At 43.2% G+C, this 26,051-nt stretch overlaps 1 protein-coding gene across 2 annotated transcripts in view; it reads right to left on the bottom strand.

Annotated features, from left to right (window-relative positions):
• Positions 1-6,273: 6,273 nt before the first annotated feature.
• Positions 6,274-26,051, bottom strand: part of Dbt (dihydrolipoamide branched chain transacylase E2) — a 33,087-nt gene continuing 13,309 nt past the window's right edge. The window contains exons 1-9 of one of the 2 annotated variants that reach the window (XM_026784189.1): positions 25,779-25,895; positions 22,974-23,155; positions 21,872-21,993; positions 18,149-18,365; positions 17,215-17,381; positions 13,689-13,766; positions 11,024-11,215; positions 10,830-10,901; positions 6,274-8,093 (exon numbers count right to left, since the gene is read on the bottom strand). In XM_026784189.1, coding sequence (XP_026639990.1) covers positions 7,926-8,093; positions 10,830-10,901; positions 11,024-11,215; positions 13,689-13,766; positions 17,215-17,381; positions 18,149-18,365; positions 21,872-21,883 — 906 coding nt within the window. In that variant the 5' untranslated portion in view covers positions 21,884-21,993; positions 22,974-23,155; positions 25,779-25,895 and the 3' untranslated portion in view covers positions 6,274-7,925. Of the gene's footprint in view, positions 8,094-10,829; positions 10,902-11,023; positions 11,216-13,688; positions 13,767-17,214; positions 17,382-18,148; positions 18,366-21,871; positions 21,994-22,973; positions 23,156-25,778; positions 25,896-26,051 lie in introns of those variants that run through there. The other variant, XM_005357185.2, reaches the window with a different exon arrangement.

Raw genomic sequence — 26,051 nt, 5'->3', positions numbered from 1 at the left:
TGGTGATGATGATGATGGTGGTGATGATGGTGGTGGTGATGATGGTGATGATGATGATGGTGGTGATGATGGTGATGGTGGTGATGGTGATGATGGTGGTGATGATGATGGTGATGATGATGATGGTGATGATGATGATGGTGATGATGATGGTGATGGTGGTGATGATGATGGTGATGATGATGATGGTGGTGGTGATGGTGATGATGGTGATGATGATGGTGGTGTTGGTGATGATGGTGGTGATGTGATGATAGTGGTGATGGTGATGACGATGGTGGTGGTGATGATGGTGATGATGATGGTGGTGATGATGGTGATGGTGATGATGGTGATGGTGGTGGTAGTGATGATGGTGGTGATGGTGATGATAGTGGTAGTGATGATGGTGGTGATGGTGATGATAGTGGTGATGGTGGTGATGATGGTGATGATGATGATGATGATAATGGTGGTGATGATGATGATGGTGATGATGATGGTGGTGGTGATGATGGTGGTGGTGATGGTGGTGGTGATGATGGTGGTGATGGTGATGATGATGGTGGTGATGATGGTGGTGGTGATGATGATGATGGTGGTGGTGATGGTGGTGGTGATGATGGTGGTGATGATGATGGTGATGGTGATAGTGGTGATGGTGGTGATAGCAATAAAGAATAAATGCCTCCTGGAAATTTACTTTTGCATGGATGTCTTCATTTAGCAGGTCCAGGATGTTTGGCTAACCTTGTCTAAATTACAGATTTTAAATTACTCAAGGAGCATGGGGCCACACAGAAAAAGAAACAGAAAAGGGTCGTTAGAAAAAAAAATAGGGTTGCTATGCCATTAGAAATATGCAGAAAATCACTAGGATGGGGTACTGTCTCTAAGGAAGGCATGAAGTCCACACACAAGAGATGACTGGGAAATCTTTCCACGGTCAATAAACCTTGCTGTTAGCCATAATGGTACATGTCTGAGGCTGAGGCAGGAGGATGGCAAGTCTGAGAACAGCTTGGGATACATAAAAACATCCTGCCAAATTAAGAAGGAAGAAAGAAAGGAAGGGAAGATGGATAAAAGAAGGAAAGAAAAGAAGTCAGGATGGATAAAAGCAGAGAGGGAGAGCCAGTGGGAGGGAAGGGGCCTTAGAGAACATGTACTAGTGACCTAATTCCCTGGGCATGTCACCGATAATTTATGTCTCAGATGTTAACAAAATTGAAGTGACTACGAAATACTTTCAACAACATGTAAGTATTGCTTTATTCTATATAAACTCACATTTGTTAACTTATTCCATTGTTTGACATTAAATATTGGTTGTCTCTAATATTAGTTTGCCTAAAACGAAAGATCTGCATCAGAAAGCAACAAGCTCATAACAATGCATTTCTGCAGTTAGCTGCTTTGTGGAGGAAAAGCTCTTAGCATAGCAGCGAGGGAAACACGCAGACACCACAATAGGAGTCTGCTCCCCAAAGTTTAAAAAAGTCCAAGAATACAACCTTAAATTCTTGCTTCCGGGGAAGCCTGTCTCTTATGTCCTAGAGAATGAATGTGAGCCGCCGGCAATCCCCCAAAGGGCTTTAAATTAAACTCAAGCTCCGTTCTGCATTGGTGCACTTACACACACAGTGGAGTCGTCTTTGGCAGTTCACTTACGCAGAAGCAATGGAGGCACCGGTTACGGGAAAGCACTTACCCTTGGGGGAGGCTGCAGCCAACATACCCAGAGCTCCTGGTTTCCAGCGAGAAACACGAGGTGGATCCAAATGACTAAAATCCTCTGTCGGGCTGTAACCACAAGTGAAAAGTAATGTCAGCCGAGTTCTAATTATAGCTCACGGACAAGGCTGAGAATAGCAAGAATCACGTGGGGCTTCTGTGCAAAGGTTCAACTGATAACGTCTGCGAGTACGTTGTGTTAGAAACACTAGGAAACTTTCAGGGAGAACGAGTTCCTTTTTATTTATTTAATTTTAAAGTTTTACGTTTGCGTGGTTGGTGTGTATGCGTGGCCGTGCACCACATGAACGTAGCGCCCAGCAGGCCAGAAGAAAGGTATTGAATTCCCTGGAACGGGAGTTAGGGATGGTTGTGCGCCACCGTGTGGATGCTAGGAATTGGCCCTGGATCTTCTGCAAAAAGAGCAAAAGCTCTTGACTGCTGGGCCACCTCTCCAGGCCCATGGAGAGAGAACTGTTCCTAAGCCCTAGAAAAACATTCTTTCTAAAAGTCTTTCCACCTTTCATGATTTTACAGATTGCATGTATTTCATAGAATGTAATGCATCTATTTGAAGCAAAGCGACTTTAAAATACGCCGATCTGCAACAGAACAAAGTCTTGAGCTAAAGGCACAGATGTGTCAGATAAATGAACAGGAAAGGTGTGTCGGGGGACCCCAATTTATGCTGCACCTGTGCTTCCGTTTGGGAGCGTGCCGAAGGTTGAGTCAAACCATGTTCATGCCCTTGCCTCTTAGGTACACTCCCAAGTTTGAGGCTTCAAATCTAATTAACTTTCAGTTCTTACCTCTCAGGGGTCATCGACAGGACTTAATTCCATGTTCTTAAGAGTTATACATTTAGTTTTTTAAATTTGTATGCATCTGGACATGGACAAATTTTAAAAGATAACAAATCTCATTGTTGCGCTATATTTACACACACACACAATTGTTCAGTGCTGGCTAGAGCAGAGGCCCTTGCACATGCTAGACAAGCTCTCTACCAATGAGCTACGCCCCACGATTCTGTAGAACTACCTATTATCATGTTTTGCTAGCATATATTGTTTCTTTTTTGGTTTTGTTTTTTTAAACAAAATAATAGATTTTATTATAACATTGCCTCCCTAGAGACCAGCATAGTCTAGATGAGATCCTGGAGATAGAGACAGATTGAGACATTTATACCCATATTGTTTCCCAAAAGATATACTAATAAACACTTCCCACCAGTGAATGTGAGTGTTTTCCACTTCCTTCCCAATACTTACCTTTCATCTGTCTATCCCCTGAGTGCTAGGATTGCAGGCATGTGTCACCATACTGGGTTATAGGTGATGCTTCATGCAGGCTAGGCAAGCAATTCCTCAGCTGAGCTACAACTCTAGCTCTTTCCCATATGTTGAATGAAGTGTCGTGTGTATAGTGAATTCAAAAGAGAAGTTCATTCTGCTTTATATTAATGGCTACTTTCAGTTCCATGGAAATAAAAGTTCCTCAGATTAAAGACCTTTCACAAGAAAGTTAGTGTGAATTATGTAACACCGTTTTCTGATACTGACCCGACTTTAGAGTAAATTTTATGATCAGTTTCAAACAACAACTACAGTTTTTTTTTCACATTTTTAAAAACTCTATGGAGAACTTTCCTATCTATAAAAGTAGAAGTTACGGGAATTTTGTTTTTATACTCAGCATCATAATCTTAAAGTTTCTCTTAGTGTGTTCTAGAAGTAACATTCTACTGAAGATGGAACACATTTCATTTGGCTATTTAGTTTTTTGTTTTTTTTTTTTTTAGATTTGTTTATTTTATCTCTTGTACATGGCTGTGACCTGCATGTATACTTGCAGTGCCCACAGAGGCCAGAAGAGGGCGCTCGACTCCCTGGAATTGGAATTGCAGGGTGATGTGAGCCACTACGTGGGTGACTGAGAAAGGAACAAGTGCATTTAATTGCTGAGCCATCTCTCCAACCCCCTAGTTTTCAGTTTTTCAGCTAAGGGTCTTCCTGTGTTGTCCTGGTTGGTCTGAAGCCCCTGGCCTCAAACGAGTGCGCTTCCTCAGGCTTCTACACAGCCAGGGCTGTGGGCGCATGCCACCAGGCCCGGTTTTTACAGTCATTTGTAATATACAAAAAAACTGTATGAGAAAGGATGCAGTCAGAGATTTTAAAAATGATGCTTTTGGGAGCTGGAGCGATGGCTCAGGGGTTAAGAGAGCTTGCCGCCCTGCGGGTACCATTCATGTAATTACGTTCTTGCAATCCCTTTTGATAATTCTGGACCTAAGATAATTCTAGACCTTTTATGAGCACATCCTGAAGCAAATTTCAAGTTATATAGCTTGCCGCCTGGTATGACAGTACTCCTCTGAGGGTGTGGATGACTGAGACCACTCATGCTGTCTCTTGGAAGGAGGCCACCTCAACCTACCCGCTAGGAGTGAACCTCCACCTTGGCCCAGCTTCCCCCACATATAACCTCTTATTTTTCTTCTTTTTTTTTTCCTGAGAACTTTCTTTTCAGTTGTTAGAACCTGAATTCTTGATGTCCACTCACTCGCTCTCATTCCCTATCTCCTGTCTCTTGTTACCACCAAGGACAGCTGTTGCCCATGCTTTGAATTATGGCATTCCTCAGGGTACTCCGTAAAAGCCTGATATAGATGCCCTCTTCCTAGCAGAGCTGTGTGTGTTCATGTCATGCTTTAGTTGGTTTTCCCGGGTTTTTTTTCTTTTCTTTTCTTTCTTTCTTTTTTTTTTTTTTATTTCTCTTTGGTTTTTTGAGACGGGGTTTCTTTGTGTAGCTTTGGAGCCTGTCCTGAAACTCACTCTGTAGACCAGGATGGCCTTGAACTCACGGTTTTCCCTTTTTTTTGTTTAATATTTTATTTGTATAAATATATATTAAAACTTATGTGCATTGATGTTTTGCCTGCATGTATGTCTGTGTGAGGCTGTCAGATCTTGGAGTTACAGAGAATTGTAAGCGGCCATGTGGGTGCTAGGATTTGAACCTGGGTCGTCCAGAGGAGGAGCAGTCAGTGCTCTTAACTGCTGAGTCATCTCTCCAGCCTGCTCCCTCCAGTGTTTCTGGATTTTCTTTGTTCTTTCTTTGTTCTCTCTCTCTCTCTCTCTCTCTCTCTCTCTCTCTCTCTCTCTCTCTTTCTCTCTCTCTCGGATTTAGGGAAAAAAACAATAAAGGTGGGGGAAAAAATCTTCCAAGAGCTTGGATGGAGAATTTCTGAGGCCTTGGGACACAGTAGGTCCTAATATTAGGTCAGATGATTTGTAAGGTAGGATTTATGAGGTAGACTAGAGTTAAGGAAAAATGTAATAGTCCAATTTTAGTTTAGGGTTTTTTTTTGTTTTGTTTTTTTTTTTTTACTTATTATGTATACAACATTCTGTCTGTGTATATGCCTATAGGCCAGAAGAGGGCACCAGACCTCATTACAGATGGTTGTGAGCCACGATGTGGTTGCTGGGAATTGAACTCTGGACCTTTGGAAGAGTAGGCAACGCTCTTAACCACTCAGCCATCTCTCCAGCCCCCTGTTTGTTTATTTTTTTAAGCACGTGTAGGAAAGGAACAAAACCTTTCTGGCTTCAGTGCTTTAATGCCAACTCTAGGAGTACAGCAAGGGCTCTGTTCACCGAGACTCTGCCCCAGGGTGTCTGTCCACCCCAGCCCTAAAGCCTGGCTCTGCCGCTATGGTTCCCCGATTTTGTACAAGGACGTGTGCTCTCCCCGAGGCCCAGCACACAAAGGAAATGAATTTTTCACTATTCTTAAAGGCAGACACACAAGACAGGGTGTTAACAGCGTGGAGTTGGGGTGGGACTGCTCCAAGTTTACCGGGTAATGTAGGAAACATCTCGAGCCTATCACACTGGATCTTCAGGTGAGTGTGTGGCACGCTTGTCTTCCCCACAGCACTGCCCGAATGGGAAGTGAGTTTAATGATGGGATGACCATCTTCGGACTCTCCCCAACATGATCAGCTTCTTTTACATGGCTCATAGCACCTACTTGCTTGTTGTTTTTCCATCATGGCGGTGAAACTGTAGATACTTTTCTGGCTATTTAATATCTGTCACCATCACTAGACTCTAAGTGTAATCATGGCAGAGGCCAACGAGGCGTGCATTGTCTGAACAATGGTTGGCTCCCTACTAAAACTATAGTAGTAGGTATTTAATTAAACTACAGTAGTAGGTATTTAATTGGGGGTAGTGGGGGCTGGGTCTCACTATGTAGCCCAGCTGACCTGGAACACACAATCCTCCTGCCTCAGGCCACCAAATGCCTGGATTATGGTTGTCCCCAATCTCAGCTCAATGTTAAGTATATGAATGTGTAATAAACAGATGCAATGATAATGCACACAAAACACAAAAGTCAATCAACGGAAAAACAGCCACCCGAGCACCAAAACTGCAGCAGAAGAGACCCGATTCCTACAAGCTGTTCTCTGACCTCCACATATGCATTCCCCCGACATTGAATAAACAGTAAAAAATAACATGCACAGTGAAAGTATACAAAGTGTGATAATGTAGAACTGTTTATTGACATATAAAGGTGTCAGTAATATAATGATAAATTTTAAAAAATCAAATTATAAAATAGTAGATACATTATCTCATTTTTATAAAAGAATCCCTATGTATACAGATACATACATTGTATTGACAGTGCTAAGATTATAGATAGTTTGTTACGCCCCCATACTGTCTGTAGTTTTTCCTTTTCTCCAGAGGAGTCTCACTAAGCAGCCTCACATGGTCTTGAGCTCAGGAGCCTCCTGCCTCAACCTCCCAACAGCAGGGATTACAGGCCTGGCTCTCAAATGATTTTTTTTCTGTTAATTTTCTTTATGTAAAAACAATGATTTCATAATGTGACTTTTCAAATAAACAGCATTTGCTTGATTTATAAAGTATTTCAATTTTGGAAAAAAAATCAAGGAGGCATTAAAAATGACCGTTTAGCTCCTATCACGAAACTTCAATTACGCAAGTAATTTTGTTATGATATATTCAATTAGATAATATTAGAAAAAAAAAAACAAAAAAACCCCTAGATTTCAAAATTTTAAATTTGATTTAAAAAACAAAACAAACAAACAAAACAGGGTCTCTTTATGTGTCCCTGGCTGTCCGGAAACTCACTATGTAGACCAGGCTGGTCTCAAACACAGAGATCCCCTTGTCTCTGCTTCTCAAGTGCTAAAAATAAAGGCGTGCCCAGCCTTGAATTAGATTGATCCTCATGCTATCTGATTAAGATGGACCTTTATCAAGATGATCATTAGTTGTGTTTTATGTCCACAGTTTCCCATTTGACCCTTTACCTGATATCGCTCCTACTGAGGATCAGGAGAAGAAAACAGATCCCACGCCCCTTTCTTTTAGCTGACGATCAATAAAATTAAAAGTCAACAAATCCCTAAGCATAAAAAAAAAAAAAACAAGCCAACGGCTGCTGTATTTATGGTATTTTACGTCACAAAGTGAGTGTGAAAAGTCAAGTATTTCCCAGCAAAATGCCAAAGCATTGTCACAGCTCTAGAAGTCTACCCATTGCAAACAGTTACCAGGGACAGCCTTATGGGCTGTAAATTATAGTTCAGACCATATTGTAACTTCCCCCTTTAAATAAAGCTAATGTCAGCTATCAGACTACAAATGATACTTTGTACCCAAGGGGAGAGTATACACCTCATCCTCTGAAAAGATAAGCAGAATTGCACTTATTTTGCAGAACAGTTACCATGATTGTAGGGAAATGGAAAACACTGGCATAAAAACTGCTTTCCCCAGTGAAGTGTAATTTTAAACTTTCACTAAAAGTCAGTTAAAAAATTAAAAAAGAAACATGGCAAATACCACACATATATTGCCACTTGCCTTTTAGTAACATTAATTTTGCTTTGTTGCCTGTTTCAACTCATTGACACAAAGATCTCAGCACCATATTGAGAGGTCACCTTCTGACCTACACAGTGTGATACCCCAAGAGAACCATGACGCCATCATTCATTTCAGCAAAGAGCCTAACGTGAGTCATAAATACTGTGCCTTAGAGCCTTAAGCGGGTAACTCAAATCACTTCTAATGCAGCTGTAACAGGAATACGTGAGGCATATAGCAGCTTCCCGTACTCTTTGGAAATGCGTAAGTTCAAAGTTGTTGTATGTAACATTATTTCAGATCTAGCAGCATAAATGCTGGGTTTTCCAGGTAGGATTTCCACAGATTAGAGAAGCGTGACATGGTGGCTCCGTCAATGATTCTGTGATCAGCTGACCAGCTCACATTCATCATTTGTGCTTTATAAACTTCTCCTTTCTGGTCAAATCGGGGAAGAGCCTAGAAATAATGGAAAAAACAAAAAATAAACAAGGGTAAACTTTTCCTCTCTCAGAGTGGAAGGAAGATCTGCCAAGAACAGCATAAGGTTCAGAAACTCCCTGCCAATGAGTGGGCATCCACCAGGGCTTCTGAAAATGCTACCTCCTATTTTCCCTACCCTCAGGAGATCATGTCTGAAGCTTTAACTTCTTCAAGGTATCTCCTGCCCCATATATAATATTTACATTAAATTTTATCCAAATGTCAAATAGTTAATGTATTAATCACCATGTGCTAAGTCATCTTACAGACTCTTAACAAAAGACAACTGAGATAAGGAAAATACTTTTTGTTGAAGGCAGCGCGGAAGGAAAGCACATGGACACTGGTCAAGGAGCTGGGGCTTGATGGGAACAGAACATCAGTCTGACAACTTCTGGGGTCATGGTGTGGGACAATTGTCTGTATTCTGCCAGTTATATTTTAAATAAAATGCTGATTGGTCAGTAGCCAGGCAGGAAGTATAGGTGGGACAACCAGACAGGAAGTAGAGGTGGGTCAATGAGAACAGGAGAATTCTGGGAAGAGGAAAGCTCAGTCTGCAGTTGTGACCCAGCTACAGAAGAAGCAAGGTGTGACTGCCTCACTGAAAAAGGTGTGTGCCACCTTTTTCATGTGGCTAACACAGATAAGAATAATGAGCTAATATAAGTTGTAAGAGTTAATAAGAAGCCTAAGATACTAGGCCAATCAGTTTATAACTAATATAGACCTCTGTGTGATTTCTTTGGGACTTAATGATTGCAGGAACAGGGCAGGACAGAAACCTCAGACAACAGGGTCAGGGCTGTTGGACTGAAGAGCTCTGTAGGGATATGTCATTTTTATTTTAATAAGTAAAGCTTGCCTGAAGATCAGAGCACAAAACTGTCACACTAGTCAGCCAGATAGGCCAGGCAGTGGTCACACACACCTTTAATCCCAGCAGCCACACTAGTTAGCCACAGAGGTCAGGCAATGGTAGTGCATGCCTTTAATCCCGGTCCTAGAGAGGAATATAAGGCGGGATGAGACAGGAACCAGTCTTTTCAGCCTCAAGATTTCATAGAGGTAAGAGCTCTCTAGTGGCTGGCTGCTTTGCTTTTCTGATCTTCAGGTTGAACCCCAGTATCTGTCTCTGGGATTTTAGTATTCGTTCTACAGGGTTCTCTAACAGGCACTGCAAACATAACACCAGCAGGTCTTGCTGTCCTTTTCCTCTCTCCTGCTAAACTGTTAGATTACATCCCTAAAGCTAGCCACCAACTTCTAGTCCCTTATTTGGCCACTGACTCACTCCTGACACTGATCACCAAGTTCCAGCTACCCAAACACCGAGGTCCAGCAACTAGAATTCATTATTCGACCACACTGGCTAACATGTCCAGCCAGGACTTAGCAATTCCCCTCACACGGACTTCTTTTCTCCTTAAAAACCACTCCTGCAGAAATACCCGCTGTCTGCCTTTGTTCCTGTTTTTGGGGCAGTTGTCCCTCCAGGGTAATGAAATCTCCTTTGCGTTGAGAATTTGGTGTCTGGGTGTGTTCTATGCCAGTCACTGACAGAGAGCATGTCATGAAAGGCAGGGTTTCTCCATCGTAAAAACAGAAGTCCCAAGCCATGACAGGCGATTCTGAGAAAACAAACATAAGGGCTCTGGGAGTAGCTCACTGATAGAGTGCCTGCCTAGCATGCACACAGTTCCATCCTTGGTACCAAGAAGCAAAGAATAACGCAACAAATGCGTGTTAGAAATCAGCTATTTGGGCCACAGAGCCGGCTCAACATGTGGATCACACTTCAGATCCCAGTGCTAGGTAGTGACCTGGGTGGGTCCCTACACACCTGTAAGGGCCAGCACACAACAAGTGCAGACGAAAGGGCTGCGGAGGTTTGCTGACTGCCAGCCGAGCTGAAAAACTCAAGCTCCAGGTTCCGCGAAGAGAGTGATAGAGAGGGACACACACACACGTTAGCCTCTGAGCACACAAGACCGACCCATGCACACACACACACACACACACACACACACCCCACATCACACACAAAACAAAAAACCTTGCTATTAATAAATAAGAAATGTACAAAATGCAAGTTCTAACTTATTATTAGATTTAATAGGCCCGGCAAGATGGCTTGACAATAAATCCGCTTGCTGCCAGGGTCCACCACCTGAATTTGAACTTTAGAACCGACAGAGTAGGAGAGACCTGATTCCTGAAGTTGTCCTCTGAGCTTCACACAAGAGCTATGGTGTGTGTGTGTGTGTGTGTGTGTGTGTGTGTGTGTGTGTGTGTGTCTAGCACTCTTGCATGTGCAGAGCAATCATGCACACATACAGAGAAGGAGTGAGTCACAACCCTATAACCCTATTCTAAAAGTCCTAAGCCATGGCCACAGACCAATTTTTGGAGTCACCTAGATTCTTGTTCAAAATACAATTGCCTTCAAGATCAAGAAATCCGCATTTTGCCAGGTGTGGTGGCACACACCTGTAATCCCAGTAGGTGACAAGTGGGGCAGGAGGGCCCAGAATTAGAGCCAGCTGGAACTGTACAGTGAGCTCTGATCTAACTCAAACAGGGAAGAAAGAGCATACTGAGCCAGACTTCACAAACTCACACTAAAAAGCAGAGGGAAACCCTCAGTGCTGAGTCTTCATGGTCAGTCTTCCAACTTGCTCAGACTGTCTCGCAGTTATTCACTGTACATACCTTAATTGCTCCCAGGGCCCCGATGGCTACTTCAGGTGGCAATATCACTGGCTTGGCATAGGTCCCACCAATCTGAAAAGAATGGGAAAATTTAGCTTTCAGGGAATGCCTGGTAGATGACGGGTGGAATTTTATTTGAGTATATGATCAGAAGTGCATGCAAGTTACACATACATTTGAACACCACGACTTACTGATCCAATGTTGGAAAGAGTAAATGTCCCTCCGGTAAGGTCAGTGGTACTGAGCTGACCTGAAGAGCCCAGTTTCTGGAGGCGGTTCAGTTCCAAGGCAATCTCAAATACAGAGCGGACCTGAACATTCTTCACATTGGGGACAATCAACCCCAGCTCAGTATCCATTGCTATCCCAATATTGTGTGATGCCTACGAAATAAAAATGACCCAGTAGAACTTTTACTACATAGATTATGACAAGAACAAACTCCACTCTCATCTTCTACAACAAAGATGCCGACTGTATCACCAAGCGAGGCATGTGGTGCGCTGCGATCCCAGTATCCGGACACTGATGGAGAAAGAAACACGGTTTGAAGCCAGCTGTGCCATATGCCCAAAAATCCAAAAGGCCAAGAAGACAAAACAGTCACCATTTTCTCTAGCGTAGAAGTCATTGAGAAGAAATAGTTTGCGGGGATGAGATGGCACTCTGGGTAAAGGCATTGCGCCGCCAGCCTGAGTTCAAACTCTGAACCCGGGTGAAAGGGGAGAGAAACTCTGGCAAGTTGTCCGCTGGCCTCCGCTCACATACCAGTTTCCTCCCCGCAAACAAAAAAATGTAAACTTTTTAAAAAGAGTAATTTAACTGAGCTTAAAAGATTGTTTTAGAAACAAGTCTCTTTTTAAAATTAAAAATTATATTTGTGCGCATATGTGTGTGTGTACATACAAACACTATGACATAAGTGTGTGTGAACATATAAACACTATGGCATACATGTGTGTGAACATTTAAACACTATGACATACGTGTGTGTACATACAAACACTATGACATACATGTGTGTGTACATACAAACACTATGACATACGTGTGTGTACATACAAACACTATGACATACGTGTGTGTGTGTGTACATACAAACATTATGACATGCATGTAGAAGTCAGAGAACTTGCAGGAGTCAATTCTCTCCTTCCATCATAAAGATTTATATGATATTTACAAAAAAACAGTGCTAAGGATATATTCAAAAGAATGAAGGAACTAACCAGGAGTCATCATCATTTTTTTTTGTTGTTGTTGTTGTTGTTTTGGTTTTTTGAGACAGGGTTTCTCTGTAGCTTTGGAACCTGTCCTGGAACTAGCTCTTGTAACCCAGGCTGGCCTTGAACTCACAGAGATCCGCCTGCCTCTACCTCCCAAGTGCTGGGAATGAAGGCATGTGCCACCACTGCCCAGCTCATCAGATAGTTCTTTAACAACTAAAATATTTGCTGTAGGCCACTTATTGAATAAATGACAATATCACATCTACTGATGTGTGATGACAGCCACAGTATAGTAAATGGAAAAGAGAAAAGCAAATTAAAGTTTGTATTAATTCATTTAAGAAATGAATTAATTCATTTATGAATACCAGAATGAGCAGGGAGTAACTGAGGCCACAGAACTGAAGGCAAACATTATTTTCTCTTAAGTTTTTAAAATAAGCTATATTAGGAAAGATTATTAGGCATGCCACAATAGCTTTGATCAGATTGCTTGGATTACCTAAGTGTACCTTTTGTTTCTGTGTTTTGCTGATGCTGGGAAAGCACTCTGCTACTCAGCCACCTCCTTGCAGCCTCTAAGCTTCCTGCTAGCTGAGTATTGCTAATGAGGAATGAATATAGAAATCAACATTGCAAGAATTCTGTCTTAAAAAGCTTTTACTTCAAAAAGAAAACTTCGCTCAAACTGGATTCAAATGTATTATTAATAATATATTATTTTAAAATATATTATTAATTACTGTCTTTTGGGCTGGAGAGCTGGGTTAGTGGTGAAGAGCACTTGCTGCTCTTCCAGAGGACCCAAATTAACTTCTTAGCACCCACAGGAGGCTCACAACAGTCTGTAACTCCAGCTCCAGGTGAAATGATACCTCTGACCTCTGCAGGCACCTGCACTCTTGAGCACAGGCCTCATGCAGAAACACACTCCTACCTACACATACTTTAAAAAAAACAATTGCTCTTGTGGTGGTTTGAAAGAAAATGGCCCCCAAAAGGAGTGGCATTATTAGGAGGTGTGGCCCTGTCAGAGTAGGAGTGGTCTTTTTGGAGGAAGAGTGTCACAGTGGGGGCGGGCTTTGAGGTCGCATATATGTTCAAGATACTGCCCAGTATCACAGACCACTTCCTGTTGCCTATGACCAAGATGTAGAATTCTCTAGCACCATGCCTTCCCGTATGCCACCATGTCTTGCCATGATGATAATGGACTAAACCTCTGAAAATATAAGCTGTCACCTCAGTTAAATGGTTTCCTTTATAAGAGTTTTTGTGGTCATGGTGTCTCTCCACAGCAATGGAAACCCTACCTAAGATGGCTCTCTTTCTTAAAGTTCCAGAAATTTAAGCTTGCGAGAGGAGACTCTTTGGAGGTGTTAAGTAGAGTGGGTTTTAAACAGAGAACCAGCAGGACCTGAAAAGGGCAGGCTGCGCAGCTGAACAAAGTCATCACTGAACAGGGAAAACAAACAACGCTAACTGACTGCACTTCAGCTTAATGGCTTATGTGATGCCTGCCGGTCCTGTCCGGAAAAGGGTCGTTGAGCATCCTAGAGGGCTCTAACCTACAAGCACATGAACACCCTCTTCTAGTACAACGGGATTTTCACAATGCATGGCCAACCTTGTAGGTGATGTTCTGGCAGTTTTCGTCCACAGAGGCATTGAGGATGGGAAACTGTAGCAATCCCAGAGAGGCGGCCTGTTGAAGAGAAAGATAACACAACATGAGCATTCTTGCCTCACGCAGGCAGAGGGGACTGAAAGCAATGGGAGGCAGAAAGGGAAGCAGGAAAAGAATTCTTAATTCAAGGCTACACACACGCCTGGGTTCACCACTCCCACCCGTGTCTCCAACGAAGGTGAAACTAGTTTGCCAGCATCATTTTATTTTATTTTATTTTTGGTTTTTTGAGACAGGGTTTCTCTGTGGTTTTGGAGCCTGTCCTGGAACTAGCTCTTGTAGACCAGGCTGGTCTCAAACTCACAGAGATCCGCCTGCCTCTGCCTCCAGAGTGCTGGGATTAAAGGCATGTGCCACCACCGCCCGGCCCCGGCATCATTTAAAAACAGATGGTGAAGTGGCCAGGTCACCTGCAAACATGAAGGGAATTTCCCAAACAGCCATGCAGGCTGCCAAAGTACCAAGAAAGACATCTCAATCCCAAGTGATTTCCTCACTTAACGTGTAGATTTAGATTTTTATGAGAAGCAAGCTGATAGCTCAAAAATAAGCTAGGAATTCAAACACAAAAAGGCAGGTAAGCCACCTCTCTGTGTAGAAAGAATATGCATTAATGACTGCAAGGTGACCCTGAAAGGCCAGTGTGCCACAGGTGTCCTTGGCCTAGTCAAGGGCGGAGCTAGCGCAAATATGTACTGGAGCCCACCTTGCTGGCACAAATCCCTGTCTGCCCCCTTTAATCTCTCCCCTACTTTTCTTTATATCATTTCTCTCCTGCCCATATGCTGGAGAACCACTGAGGTGTCTGGAGTTTACATCTGAACTGATCTGATATTGATAACGCATAGATATTTGAAAAAGGAGGCCAGGTGAGATGCCTCATGCCTGTAATCCCAGCACTTGGAAGGCTGGGACAGGACTGTAAATTCCAGGCCAGCCGGGGCTATCTACTGAAACACTGTTTCAAAAACAGCAAATAAAACAAAACGGTATGGTAGGGGGAGGCACTGGATGGATGTTTCAGGTAAAACTGTATAATCCACCAACTATGTGTATAGCTCGATGTGGTTAAAACAGGGTGAGGTTTTGAGGAGACAGGAGGGGTAGCTAGCAGAAACTTGTATGCCACACTAAGGACTTGGGAAACTCTCGTGGAATACTAATTTACATTTGTTACATTGTGTTACATTTGTTTATGCTGTAGAACATTTGTTTAGTGATGCAAAGATGTGTTGCATTCTTTTATATTGCATTTGTTTCATTCTGTGAAGCTGTGTTACCTTGCCTGTCTAAAACACCCTATTGGTCTAATAAAGAGCTGAACAGCTCTATAACAGCAAGGCAGAAGAAAGGATGGGCAAGGCTGGCAGGCAGAGAGAGAACAAACAGGAGGATAATCTGGGAGATGTAGGAGCAAGAGAAGGAGGGAGAAAAGATGGGGCCAGCCACCCAGGCACACAGCGAGACACAGAATAAGAGGGAAAGTAAGAAGTAAGAAGAAGTAAAAGCCCAGATGCAAAAGATGGATGGGATAAGTTAAGGGAAGCTGGCTAGAAAGGAGCCAAGCTAAGGCTGGGAATTTATTAATAAGAATAAGACTCTGTGTGTGATCTATCTGGGAGCTGAGTGGCGGGTTCCCCAAAAGAATAAAGAAAACAAGCAACAACAGGAAACCACCTAAGGGAACTGAATGGAAACTACTGAAGAGTCAGGAAATGACACCATTTGCGAGAAGGGTAATTCGTCTTGGTAGACTGTGAAGGAAGTCCAGGAGGAGCCGCGCTGAGTGAGAGGCCAGACCAAAACAGACCGGAGCAGACCAGAAATACGGCTTTTCCATTTGCTAGGTAATGTCCATGACAAGATTCTCATCCTCTCTGAGGCCTCTTCTGAGGAATGTGGGGACAGTAATCTACATGTTTGGGGTACTCTGAGAACTAAGGGATAACTTCAGTATGCTTACCCAAGCCTAGCACACAGTGCCAGCTGCTCAAGCTCAGCCAATGGTCTCAAGGTCAAGACTGGAAACCGTCTGTGAATACTCTGAATACATGGAAATGAACTCCTACGGTGATGTGCAAAATCTCAAACAGAACTTTCCTAGGACCCTTTCAGAATGAAAGGCTTTCCTCAAGAATCACAGTTCTCTTCCTAGTTTGAAGTGGGGGAGAGGCTCAGTGGGTGCGGGCACTTGCTGTTCTTGCAGAGGACCATCACAGCTTGGTTCCTAGGACCCAAAATGATGACTCTCAACTGGCTGTTAATGCTCATTCCAGGAGATCTGACTGATATCTTCTTCTGTCCTCTGCGGGCACTTGAGTGAACACACACACACACACACACACACAAATAAATAAATAAATAAATAAATAAATAAATAAATAAATAAATTGCATATGCCTTTAATCCCAGTATTTGGGAGGCAGAGGCAGAGGCAGATTAATCTCTGTGAGTTTGAAAGCAGCCTTGTCTACATATTAAATTCCAGGCCAGCCAGGGCTGTTTAGTGAAACCCTGTAAATAGATGGATGGATAGATAGATAGATAGATAGATAGATAGATAGATAGATAGATAGATAGATAGATAGATATTGGGCTGGTGAGATGGCCAGAGCTGTTTAGCGAAAACCTACACAATAAATGAATGAACGAACGAACGAATGAATGACTATCGAGCTGACAGGATTGAGTGAGGCACTTTCCTCCAAGCCTGACAACTTGAGTTGGATCCTTGGGACTTACAAGGTTTTGGAAGGAGGAATCTGACTCCTGCAAGTATCCTCTGGAGCGCACTGGAGCATACAAACATACAAACGTACATTCGTGCACACGCATGCATGCACACAGATGCACACTAAATAGATAAATGTGACTTGAACATAAAATTAGTCTTTAAAAAAGGAAGCAAGAAGATAAAAGCACAACATAGATTTCAATTGTATAAATTCTTACGAAGCAGAGAGATGGGTTTAGACATTTTTTTATCTAAGTCTGACGACATGTTATGAAGTAGTATAGCATTATTAACCTACTATTTCTTTTTTTTTTCTTTTTGGTTTTTCGAGACAGGGTTTCTCTGTGGCTTTGGAGCCTGTCCTGGAACTAGCTCTGTAGACCAGGCTGGTCTGGAACTCACAGAGATCCGCCTGCCTCTGCCTCCCGAGTGCTGGGATTAAAGGCGTGCGCCACCATCGCCTGGCTTATTTCTTTTTTTTTGAAGATTTATTTATTTAATGTATGAGTGCTCTATCTGCATGTACACCTTTATGACAGAAGAAGGCGCTAGATCTCACTATAGATGGTTGTGAGCCACCATGTGGTTGCTGGGAATTGAACTCAGGACCTCTGGAGGAGCAGCCAGTGCTCTTAACCCCTGAGCCATCTCTCCAGCCACCTAACCTACTATGTCTTTACAAAACAAGTGGCAGTGTCCTCTGGGGCTTCTCTTGGAAGGGGTGAAACTCACCTTTAAGAAGAAGGGCATGAAGGAGAGTTTGATTCCCCGAGCCAAAGCAACAGGTTTTAACTCTTCCCGAAGCTTAACCAGTTCAGTAAGGTCAACCTCATCACAATACCCAAAGTGGGGAATCTTCAGAGCTGCAGACATGGTCTTGACCATTGCTTTTTGGAAACCTAGAAGAAACCCAATCCTTTTATATAAATCTAATAATATGTTATTTTCTATACAAATTAGAGAAACAGGATTGCATCATTATGATTCCACGATGGATTTGCACTTTTCTGTTAGTAAGAATTGACAGCTGGGCAGTGGGGGTGCACACCTTTAATCCCAGTGCTTGTGAGGCAGATGAAGGAACACCAGCCCACTAAGACATGGCTCTGGCAGGCCTTGCCCTTCCCCCCAGTTCCCTCTGTCTTGCCAAGGTCTGTTCCCTTGCTTGCTTGCTTCCTCCACCTGAGTCTGACCACCAAGGCTCAGCTATCGAAGTATTGAAGTCCAGCGATCAAGCCCCCTTTGGCTCACCTAATTAACAAACCCAATCAAGATATACCACCCCATCCTAGCCCATTCTAACCCTGCCCTCCCCTTTTCCTCCTATTAAAAATTACACCTGCGAGGTCCTGGATCAGAAAGCAGCCACTTTAACTTTTCTTCCCTGGTTAATAAAGGATCTCCGTGAAAACAGGTGTTTGTGTGTGGTTTGTACCTAATCCAGGGTCTGGGAGGAAGCCACTGCTGTGCAGGGGTCTCCTTCAGCAGAGACAGGCTGATCTCTGTGAGTCCGAAGCCAGCCTGATCTACATATTGAGCTCCAGGACTACAAAGTGAGACCCTGGCTCAAAACGTCATCAGAAATATTACCAATGAATACATGTCCCCTGAGGTGGCTGCCCTGAAGCAGATCAGCGCTGCTTCCTGTCACTGCTGTCACCATTACCTGTTACGGGCTCTGTCCTGTCTTTGCCTGTGAACACCGGAGGCTTTGATACTGGCGTGGGAAAGGGCCTGTCTTTGGCTTGTGGTGGAGGCGGTGTTATTTCAGCTTTTGGTGAGGGAGGCAATATAGCTCCCGTCTGCTTTTCCAGAAAATTGAGAATATCTTCTTTAAGTATTCTGCCATCTTTTCCGGAGCCGACAACTTCACTCAGCTTAATCTAAAGTACAACACAGATTGAGCATCAAAGTTTAAAAGTGGAGTGTAATCAATTAAAGGTAAAAACTCTTGCCCAAGAATGTAGTTTGAGGAAGCAACATTTTCATCATTTTGAGAGAGAAGCTTCAAGATCCCCGTGTAAGTGGCTGTCACTTTTATGTACACTGTTGTTCATTTGCCCATTTAAATCTCCAAGTCTCTCCCATTATCCTTCCTTCCTTCCTTCCTTCCTTCCTTCCTTCCTTCCTTCCTTCCTTCCTTCCTTCTTTTTTCCTTCTTACCAGGGTCTCACTGTGTAGTCCTGGCCAGTCTGGAACTCACTGTGTAGATCAGGCTGGCCTTGAACTTCAACAGATCCGCCTGCCTCTGCCTGTGAGTGAGGGGATTAGAGGTGTGCACCATGCCCTGCTCTCTCAGAATTCTTTTTTTAAATGAGCTTTTATTTCTTTATTTGTTGTGTGTGTCTTGTCTGCATACAATCGGTGTATCACTTGTGTGCCTGGTACCCAAGGAGTCCAGAAGAGAACTTCAGATAAGGACCAGAGTAGAGCTACTTGTTAGCTGACATGTAGATTTTGTGAATCGAATCTGGGTCCCTAGAAGAGCAGCCAGGTATCTTAAGCACTAAACCATCTTTCCAGACCTTCTCCTGTAATTCTTAGTGCTTAGTAATTAAACCCACTATTTTGTATAATAATTACATATTGTTTTTTTTAAAAAAATATGAATGTGATAGATGGGTGCCTAGACCAATCATCGTCAGAGAGACTTCCTCAGGCAGCTGATGGAAGCAGAGGTAGAGAGTACAGCCAAACATTAGGGAAGAGAGTCCAAATTGGAGATCTCCATTGCCCCCACCCCACCTCGGAGCTCAGGGAACCCCAAGGAAGAGGAGGAAAATTGTAGGAGCCAGAGGGGTTGAGGACAGCAGGAGAACACAGTCCACAGAATCAACTAAGCAGGGCTCATAGGGGCTCTTAGAGACTGAAGAGGCAATCACAGAGCCTGCACAGGACTGTGCTAGGTCCTCTGCATATACAAGATGGTTGTGTACGTTGTTTTTGTGGGACCCTTAACAGTGGGAGTGGGAGTGTCTCTAACTCTTTTGCCTGCTCTTGGAACCCCTTTCCTCCTACTGGGATGCTTCGCCCAACCTCGATATGAGAGTTTGTGCTTCAGGTCTTATTGTATCTTGTTATGATGAGTTTGGTTGATATCCCAGGAGGCCTGCTCTTTTCTGAAGGGAAACAGAGGAATGGATCTGGGAGGAGTGGAGGGAGGGGAAACTATGGTTGGGATGTAGTGTATGAAAGAAGAAGAACAACAACAACAACAACAAAAACAAAAACAATAACGAAATCTATGGCTGTGAAAGAAAAGGTACAGACAAACCGGGTATGCAAACATAATCTTAGCATTTAGGAGCAGAGGCAGGAGTACTGAGTTCCAAGCCAGACTGTGCTACAATAGAAAGTTCCAGATGAGCCTGGAAAGCATAATATCTACTTAAAACTTCACCCCTAAAAAGGGGAAGAGGTGCAGATGAGTTGTGGAGTGTTTGCCCATGACCACACCAGGCAGAACACATCAGAGAGTATGCCCTTGGATAGTTCCTCATCAGCAGGAGAACTATCTGGATCTATAGTAACATTTCTACAAATCAATTACATACATGCATGAGACAAACTTTTGTTTTTGTTCCCATGGTAACAGCTACTTTCCTCAGAAACTCTCTGCATGGTTGGGCAGAGTGGGAAGAACTACGGCTGGGTAAACAGGACTTTCCTCAAATGCCCAGTTCTGTTATTGACTTTAGGTTTGGACACGTTAACACACCTCTTTGTCCTTCTTCACCAGAAAATACCGAGAATCCAACAACCCTGAAGGGCTATTGCAGGAGTCAGGGATATTGTGTACAGTTCCTGGCACACACACGCTTAAAATAATGAATGCAATGACTATTGAGGCAGCCAATGGTTGACACCTTTGGTTCTGAGATGATTGATCTCCCGTGCAGCCAGCTGTGTGACTTCACCGGCCCTTCTGACCTGTGCCTCACAGCAGCCTCTGATCTGGAAGGTTAATTGAGACATGTCAGAACTTACTAGTGTCAGGGAGCCATGCTGCTTGGCATTTTACCTGCCATACAGTTACAGAGCAGGCTACGGTTTGGGTCTTCTGCTCAGCAGGGTGTGGTAGTGAATGCCTGTAATTCCAGCGCTCTGAAGACCGAGGTAGGAGAGCAGAGTTTATGAGGATAGCCTGGGCTATGGAGTGATTTTGAGGTCAGTCTGGACCACATAATGAGATCCCGTCTTAAAAAAAAAAAGCAAACATACATAAAAATAAAAAATAAAATAAGCCGGGCGGTGGTGGCGCACGCCTTTAATCCCAGCACTCGGGAGGCAGAGACAGGCGGATCTCTGTGAGTTCGAGACTAGCCTGGTCTACAGAGCTAGTTCCAGGACAGGCTCCAAAGCTACAGAGAAACCCTGTCTCGAAAAACCAAAAAAAAAAAAATAAATAAATAAAATAAAATAAAAGGTGTGATGTGGGATTCTCCTCTGTATGCTGTGAATACCACTGGTTAATAAAGAAGCTGCTTTCGGTCAAGGGCTTAACAGAATATAGCCAGGCTGGAAAAGATAGAGAGAGTAGGTGGAGTCAGGGAGACACCTAGTCAGACCTCTGCTGGAGTCCGCTGGGGATGCAAAGACTAATAAAGATGGGTTAGTTTAGGATACAGGAGCTAGCTAGAAATACGCTTAAGCTATTGGCCAAACAGTATTGCAAATAATATAATTTCTGAGTGATTATTTGGGGCCTGGACAGCTGGGAACGAACGAGTGGCCTCCACCAAAAAAAGTGGTTCTAACTTGCTGGTGTTAGGATGTGGTGGAGACTCTGAGCTAGAGTCTACTGGGTTACTACTGGTGTATCATCAAAAGAGATTCCAAGCTACACAGAGAGCAAGCCTCCTCCCCGCACACTCTGCCGTGACGTGCTGCACTAGCACACGCCTAAAGCGTGGGGCCAATTGCTCAGCACCCGAAATCTATGAAACTGGAGCCCAGTTACGCATCTTCTTTATTAGTTGGTTTCTCTCAGGCATTTTGCTGCAGTTATGGCGAGAGGACTAACACCTGGATGGAAAAGACATGACAAATCTTCTTGTTGCAGTGCAGCATCTGGCAGAACTTTGTAAGCAAACCCAAGCCTGTTCCATTTTCAGCCTCTTCTCTTCGCTAACCCGAGAGCAGGAGCTGAACGTGGTGGTTGTGAGCCTCCCACCGTGGGTGCTGGGAGCAGACCCTGCATCCTCTGGAAGAGCAGCAGATGCCCTAACAGCTGGGCTCTCTCTCCTGTCCCCTCCCATGTGCTTTTGTGCCATGGTCACTTGACTAAAGCGACCACGCTCATTAATTCCAGCTTGAACCATTTCTCTCCCAGAGACTGGTAAATGTATATACTTTCTGTGTAATTTCAAACTTCAGTTTTAAGACTTACATTGTTTTCCATTGCTAGACGACGAACAGCAGGTGTCGCTAGTGTTTTCTGGCCTTTTATCTCTTGGTGAGTGTGCTCTTCGTGGGACACAGCAGGGGTTTCAACAACATCTTCTTCTGAATCTGGAAGCAAGATGGGAATAACCTCAGCCAAAAGCATCTCTTCAAAGAACTCAGTGGCGGGGCTGGCTGGGCGGTCAGGCCAGTAGAGTGTTTGTTGGGCCTAAGGCCCTGAGTTCAGATCCTCAGCACGCATGTAAATGTCAGGCATTGCAGTGTATGTCTGTAGCCCAGTACTGTCGGGGGAGGGGGGGGAGGAAGGGGCGAGGCAAACATCCTGGAGCGCATTGCCCAGTGAGCAGGACTGAATGAAGGAGCTCCAGGGTCAGCGAGAGACACAGTCCCTCAGAATAAGGTGGAAAGTGAGGAAGACATCTGATATCAACCTTTGGCTTCCACATGCATGCTCAGGTACACACATGAGTATACAACACACACACACACACACACACACACACACACACACACACACACACTAGTGATCTATAACTAAAACTGAGCCACTTCGGATGGGAAAACAGGGCTCGAGGGATACCGTTTGGGGGTAGACATTGTGACAAATAAAGTCTTACTGTACAGGTTTTTGCTGTGGTATTGACCCAAAGATAATCAGGTATTACAGAAAATCCTTCCAGTTTTTCTAATTTTCTGTTCTAAATCCCCAACCCAGGTTCTGTTAGAATTATCCTGTTTATGAGACAGAGTTTCTCTATAGCCTAGGATAGCTTCAAACTCACTATGTAGCTCAAGCTGACTTCGAACTCACAATCCTCCTGCTTCCACTACACAAGTTATTATATTGTAATTAATATTATAATAATATTATAATTTTGTATAATATATAATATTATATATTATAATATATAATTTATAATTATATATTATACAAATATAATATTATATTTGTATAATATATAATATTATAATATTGTAATTAATACTATAAGATATTATAGTGTGTGCCACCATGCCCGGCCAGGGCTACTTTATTGGGGTTCAGCAACCAAAGGACAGCAGCGACAAATGCAGCAGAACACATTTACCCTTTAAGGCTTCCGTTTCGATGTCGATCAGTGGCTTCCCCACGTAAGCGATTTCGTCTAGATTGTAATAGAGCCTCTTAATGACGCCATCGTAGCGACTGGTGATGGTGACAGAGGCCTTGTCACTCTGAACTTCACAGATGCTGTCAAACTGAGACACGGTATCGCCTTCTTTTACATACCTGGGAGACAGAGACAAGGACACGTTCCCATCAACAGTCATGATTACAAGTCGTCCTTGTGCGCTCATGGAAAGGCCACACTGTCACATTAAAAGCCACCTAGCCCAGCACTGATGCTGAGATGGCACACAAAGAAACGTTTTAGAAAAGATGAAAATGACTCTTAGAGTTTCTTTGACAAACCCCTAACAAATGTTAAAATTAAGAACCCAAACTAAAACCTGTACCTTCAGGTTTAATTACATTCAGGTTTTCTGCTTGATCCACTTTTTTTTTTGAGAAAATATAAGTTTTAAAATTTTACATTTATTTCCTCTTGTTGTATAATATTACATAATGAGCATCCCTAATTAGAACACAAAATCTGAAGTGTTTTTCTGTCCAACAATGAGGCTCAAAACCCTGGACTCTGGATGCTCAAATGATGAAGCCTAAGCAAGTGTTCTATAACCTAGGATGCAAAGTTGGAAGTAGTTTTGGTAGTAAACATTTCGGATAAAATATATTCAGCCTGTATCAGCTGTGTATCCGACTTCAAGGATGAGCAGTGTTTAGACATAACACACAAGGACAACCATGGCGTCCTCAATGAACCCTTGGGGATTTAAACTTGCCCAGCGCCATCTTCTTCTGCTTAGCACAGCTGTCGCCTAAGAAACAAAGAACTAAATAATGTTCCAAAACTGAAGGAAGTATGGGAAAACAATGTCCTGTCAGGTAGAAAACAGTAATAATATGGCAGAAATAGACACATGACAAAGCACACCAAATTTTGCGGTTCAAGACGGACTAAAATAAAAATTTACTAGAAGGGTTGAGCGGCTGTGATCCATTTGGGAAAAAGGAAGAACCAAGGAATCTGAGGATCAGCTAATTTTTTTTTTTTTTTTTTTTAGTCTGAGGAATAAAAAGGAAACGTGGACAGAGCTTAGAGAGCCTGAGACAATGTCATAAAGCACACAAATATTCATGCTGTATCTCAACAGGAAAGGAAGAGCAGTAGTCAGAAATGAGCCAGGTGGTGGTGGAGGCACGCGACTTTAATCCCAGTACTCGGGAGTTAGACGCGGGCAGATCTCTGTGAGTTCGAGGCCAGGCTGGTGTACAAAGTGAGTCCCAGGACAGCCAGGACTGTTACACTGAGAAACCCTCTCTTGAAAAAACAAAACAAAACAAAAAAAAAAACCGTTGAGCATGGTAGCATAAACTTGTGATCCCAGCACACAGATGGCTGAGTCAGAAAAATCATGAATCTGAGGTCAGCCTGAGATACCAGGTGAGACCCTGTCTGAAATAATGGCCTAAATGTTAACCTGACACTGCCAGAAGAAAACACGACAGTGCCCTACATGACAGAGGTGCAGGAAAGGACTCTAAACTGGACTCCATTTGCCCAAGAATCAAGGCCAACAAGTGACAAGTGGGACATAGAACTAAAAAGCTCTCCACAGCCAGAGAAACAACCACCTGAGTGAAGAGGAAGCCCACAGAATGGGGGAGAATCTTTGTCAGCCATAGATCTGGCACGAGATTAATATTGCAATTAAATAAAGAACTCAAAAGCAAAGAGTCAAAAGGACCCATCATTTGGGGTGGGGGGTGGAGGGGCTGGGACCTAAATAGAAAGTTCTTAAAAAAATTAAAAAAAAATCTCAAAAAAATGTTCACTGTCCCTAACAATTAGAAAAATTCAAAGCAAAATTTTGTGAATTCATCTTACCCAAGTCAGAATGGCAAAAATCAACAAAATGATTACCAAGGAATGCTGGAGGGAGTGTTGGGGAGAGGGGCCCCTCATTCACTGTGGGTGGGATTGAAAACTGGTTCAGCCACTTTGGAAATCTCAAATCTGTGGAGAATGTTCAATCTACCCTACAACACAGCCATATTCCTTGGCATATGCCCAAAGAAGCCAACATCCTACTTCACAGACACTTGCTCAGCATGTTCATGGCTGATCGCTGCTCCACTCACGTAGCCGGGAAATGGAAATAACTCACATGTCCTTCATCTGATGAGAGGATGATGAAAATATGCTACATATACACTATGGAATGCTATTCAGCGGTAGAGGAAAGTGAAATCATGAACTTTGCAGGTAAATGAGAGGAAACAGCAAATATTATATTGATGAAGGTAAACCAGACACAGAAAGACAAGCATCATAGGTTCTCTTTGACCTGAGGTTCCAAGTCCCAAATCTTCGGATATGAGCACATTTCATGGAGTAACTGCACCATCAGGGTGAAAAAGGGAACCATTGCTAGGGTGGGGAGAGTTGGGGAGCAAAAAAATAATCAGGGACAGAGGGGAATAGCAGGGTACAATGATCTGATAAGAAAAACTGAAAAAATTGGGGACACTAATCAGGGAGGTGGGAGGGAGATAAATACAAAGATAAACTCAAAGGCGGTAACAGCCACACATATCAAAATAAAATAATTAAAAGAATTGTGAAGGCAGTATCCCATCGCTCAAGAGACAGAGGCAGGAGGATTACAAATTCAAGACCAGCCTAGGCAAACTATCAAGACAACCCCCATCTCAAAACTAAAAACTAAAAAACTAAACTATTAAAATTGGAATGAGGGGGATAGAGTCTCTCTGTGTAGTGCAGGCTTACCTCAAACTTGAGATCCTCCAGCCTCAATGTAGCTGAGAAAACAAGTCCTGGTCTTAAGATTCTCATGAGGAAAAAAATAATTTCCTCTTCTAACAGCCTTAACCCCCTTCCTATGCACGTGGATCTACAAAATTAATAAGATAGAAATTAAGAAGTTAGGGCTCGAGAAATGGCTCAGTGGTTAAGAATGTTGGCTGCTCTTCCAGAGGACCTGAGTTTAATTCCCAGCAACCACATGGTGGCTCACAGCCATCTACAATGAGATCTGGTGCC

Source organism: Microtus ochrogaster, chromosome 21, assembly GCF_000317375.1.
Source record: "Microtus ochrogaster isolate Prairie Vole_2 chromosome 21, MicOch1.0, whole genome shotgun sequence".
In the NCBI taxonomy this organism is placed as follows: domain Eukaryota; kingdom Metazoa; phylum Chordata; class Mammalia; order Rodentia; family Cricetidae; genus Microtus; species Microtus ochrogaster.
Note: the sequence above shows the minus strand (reverse complement) of the source record. Positions and strands in the feature narration are given on the sequence as shown.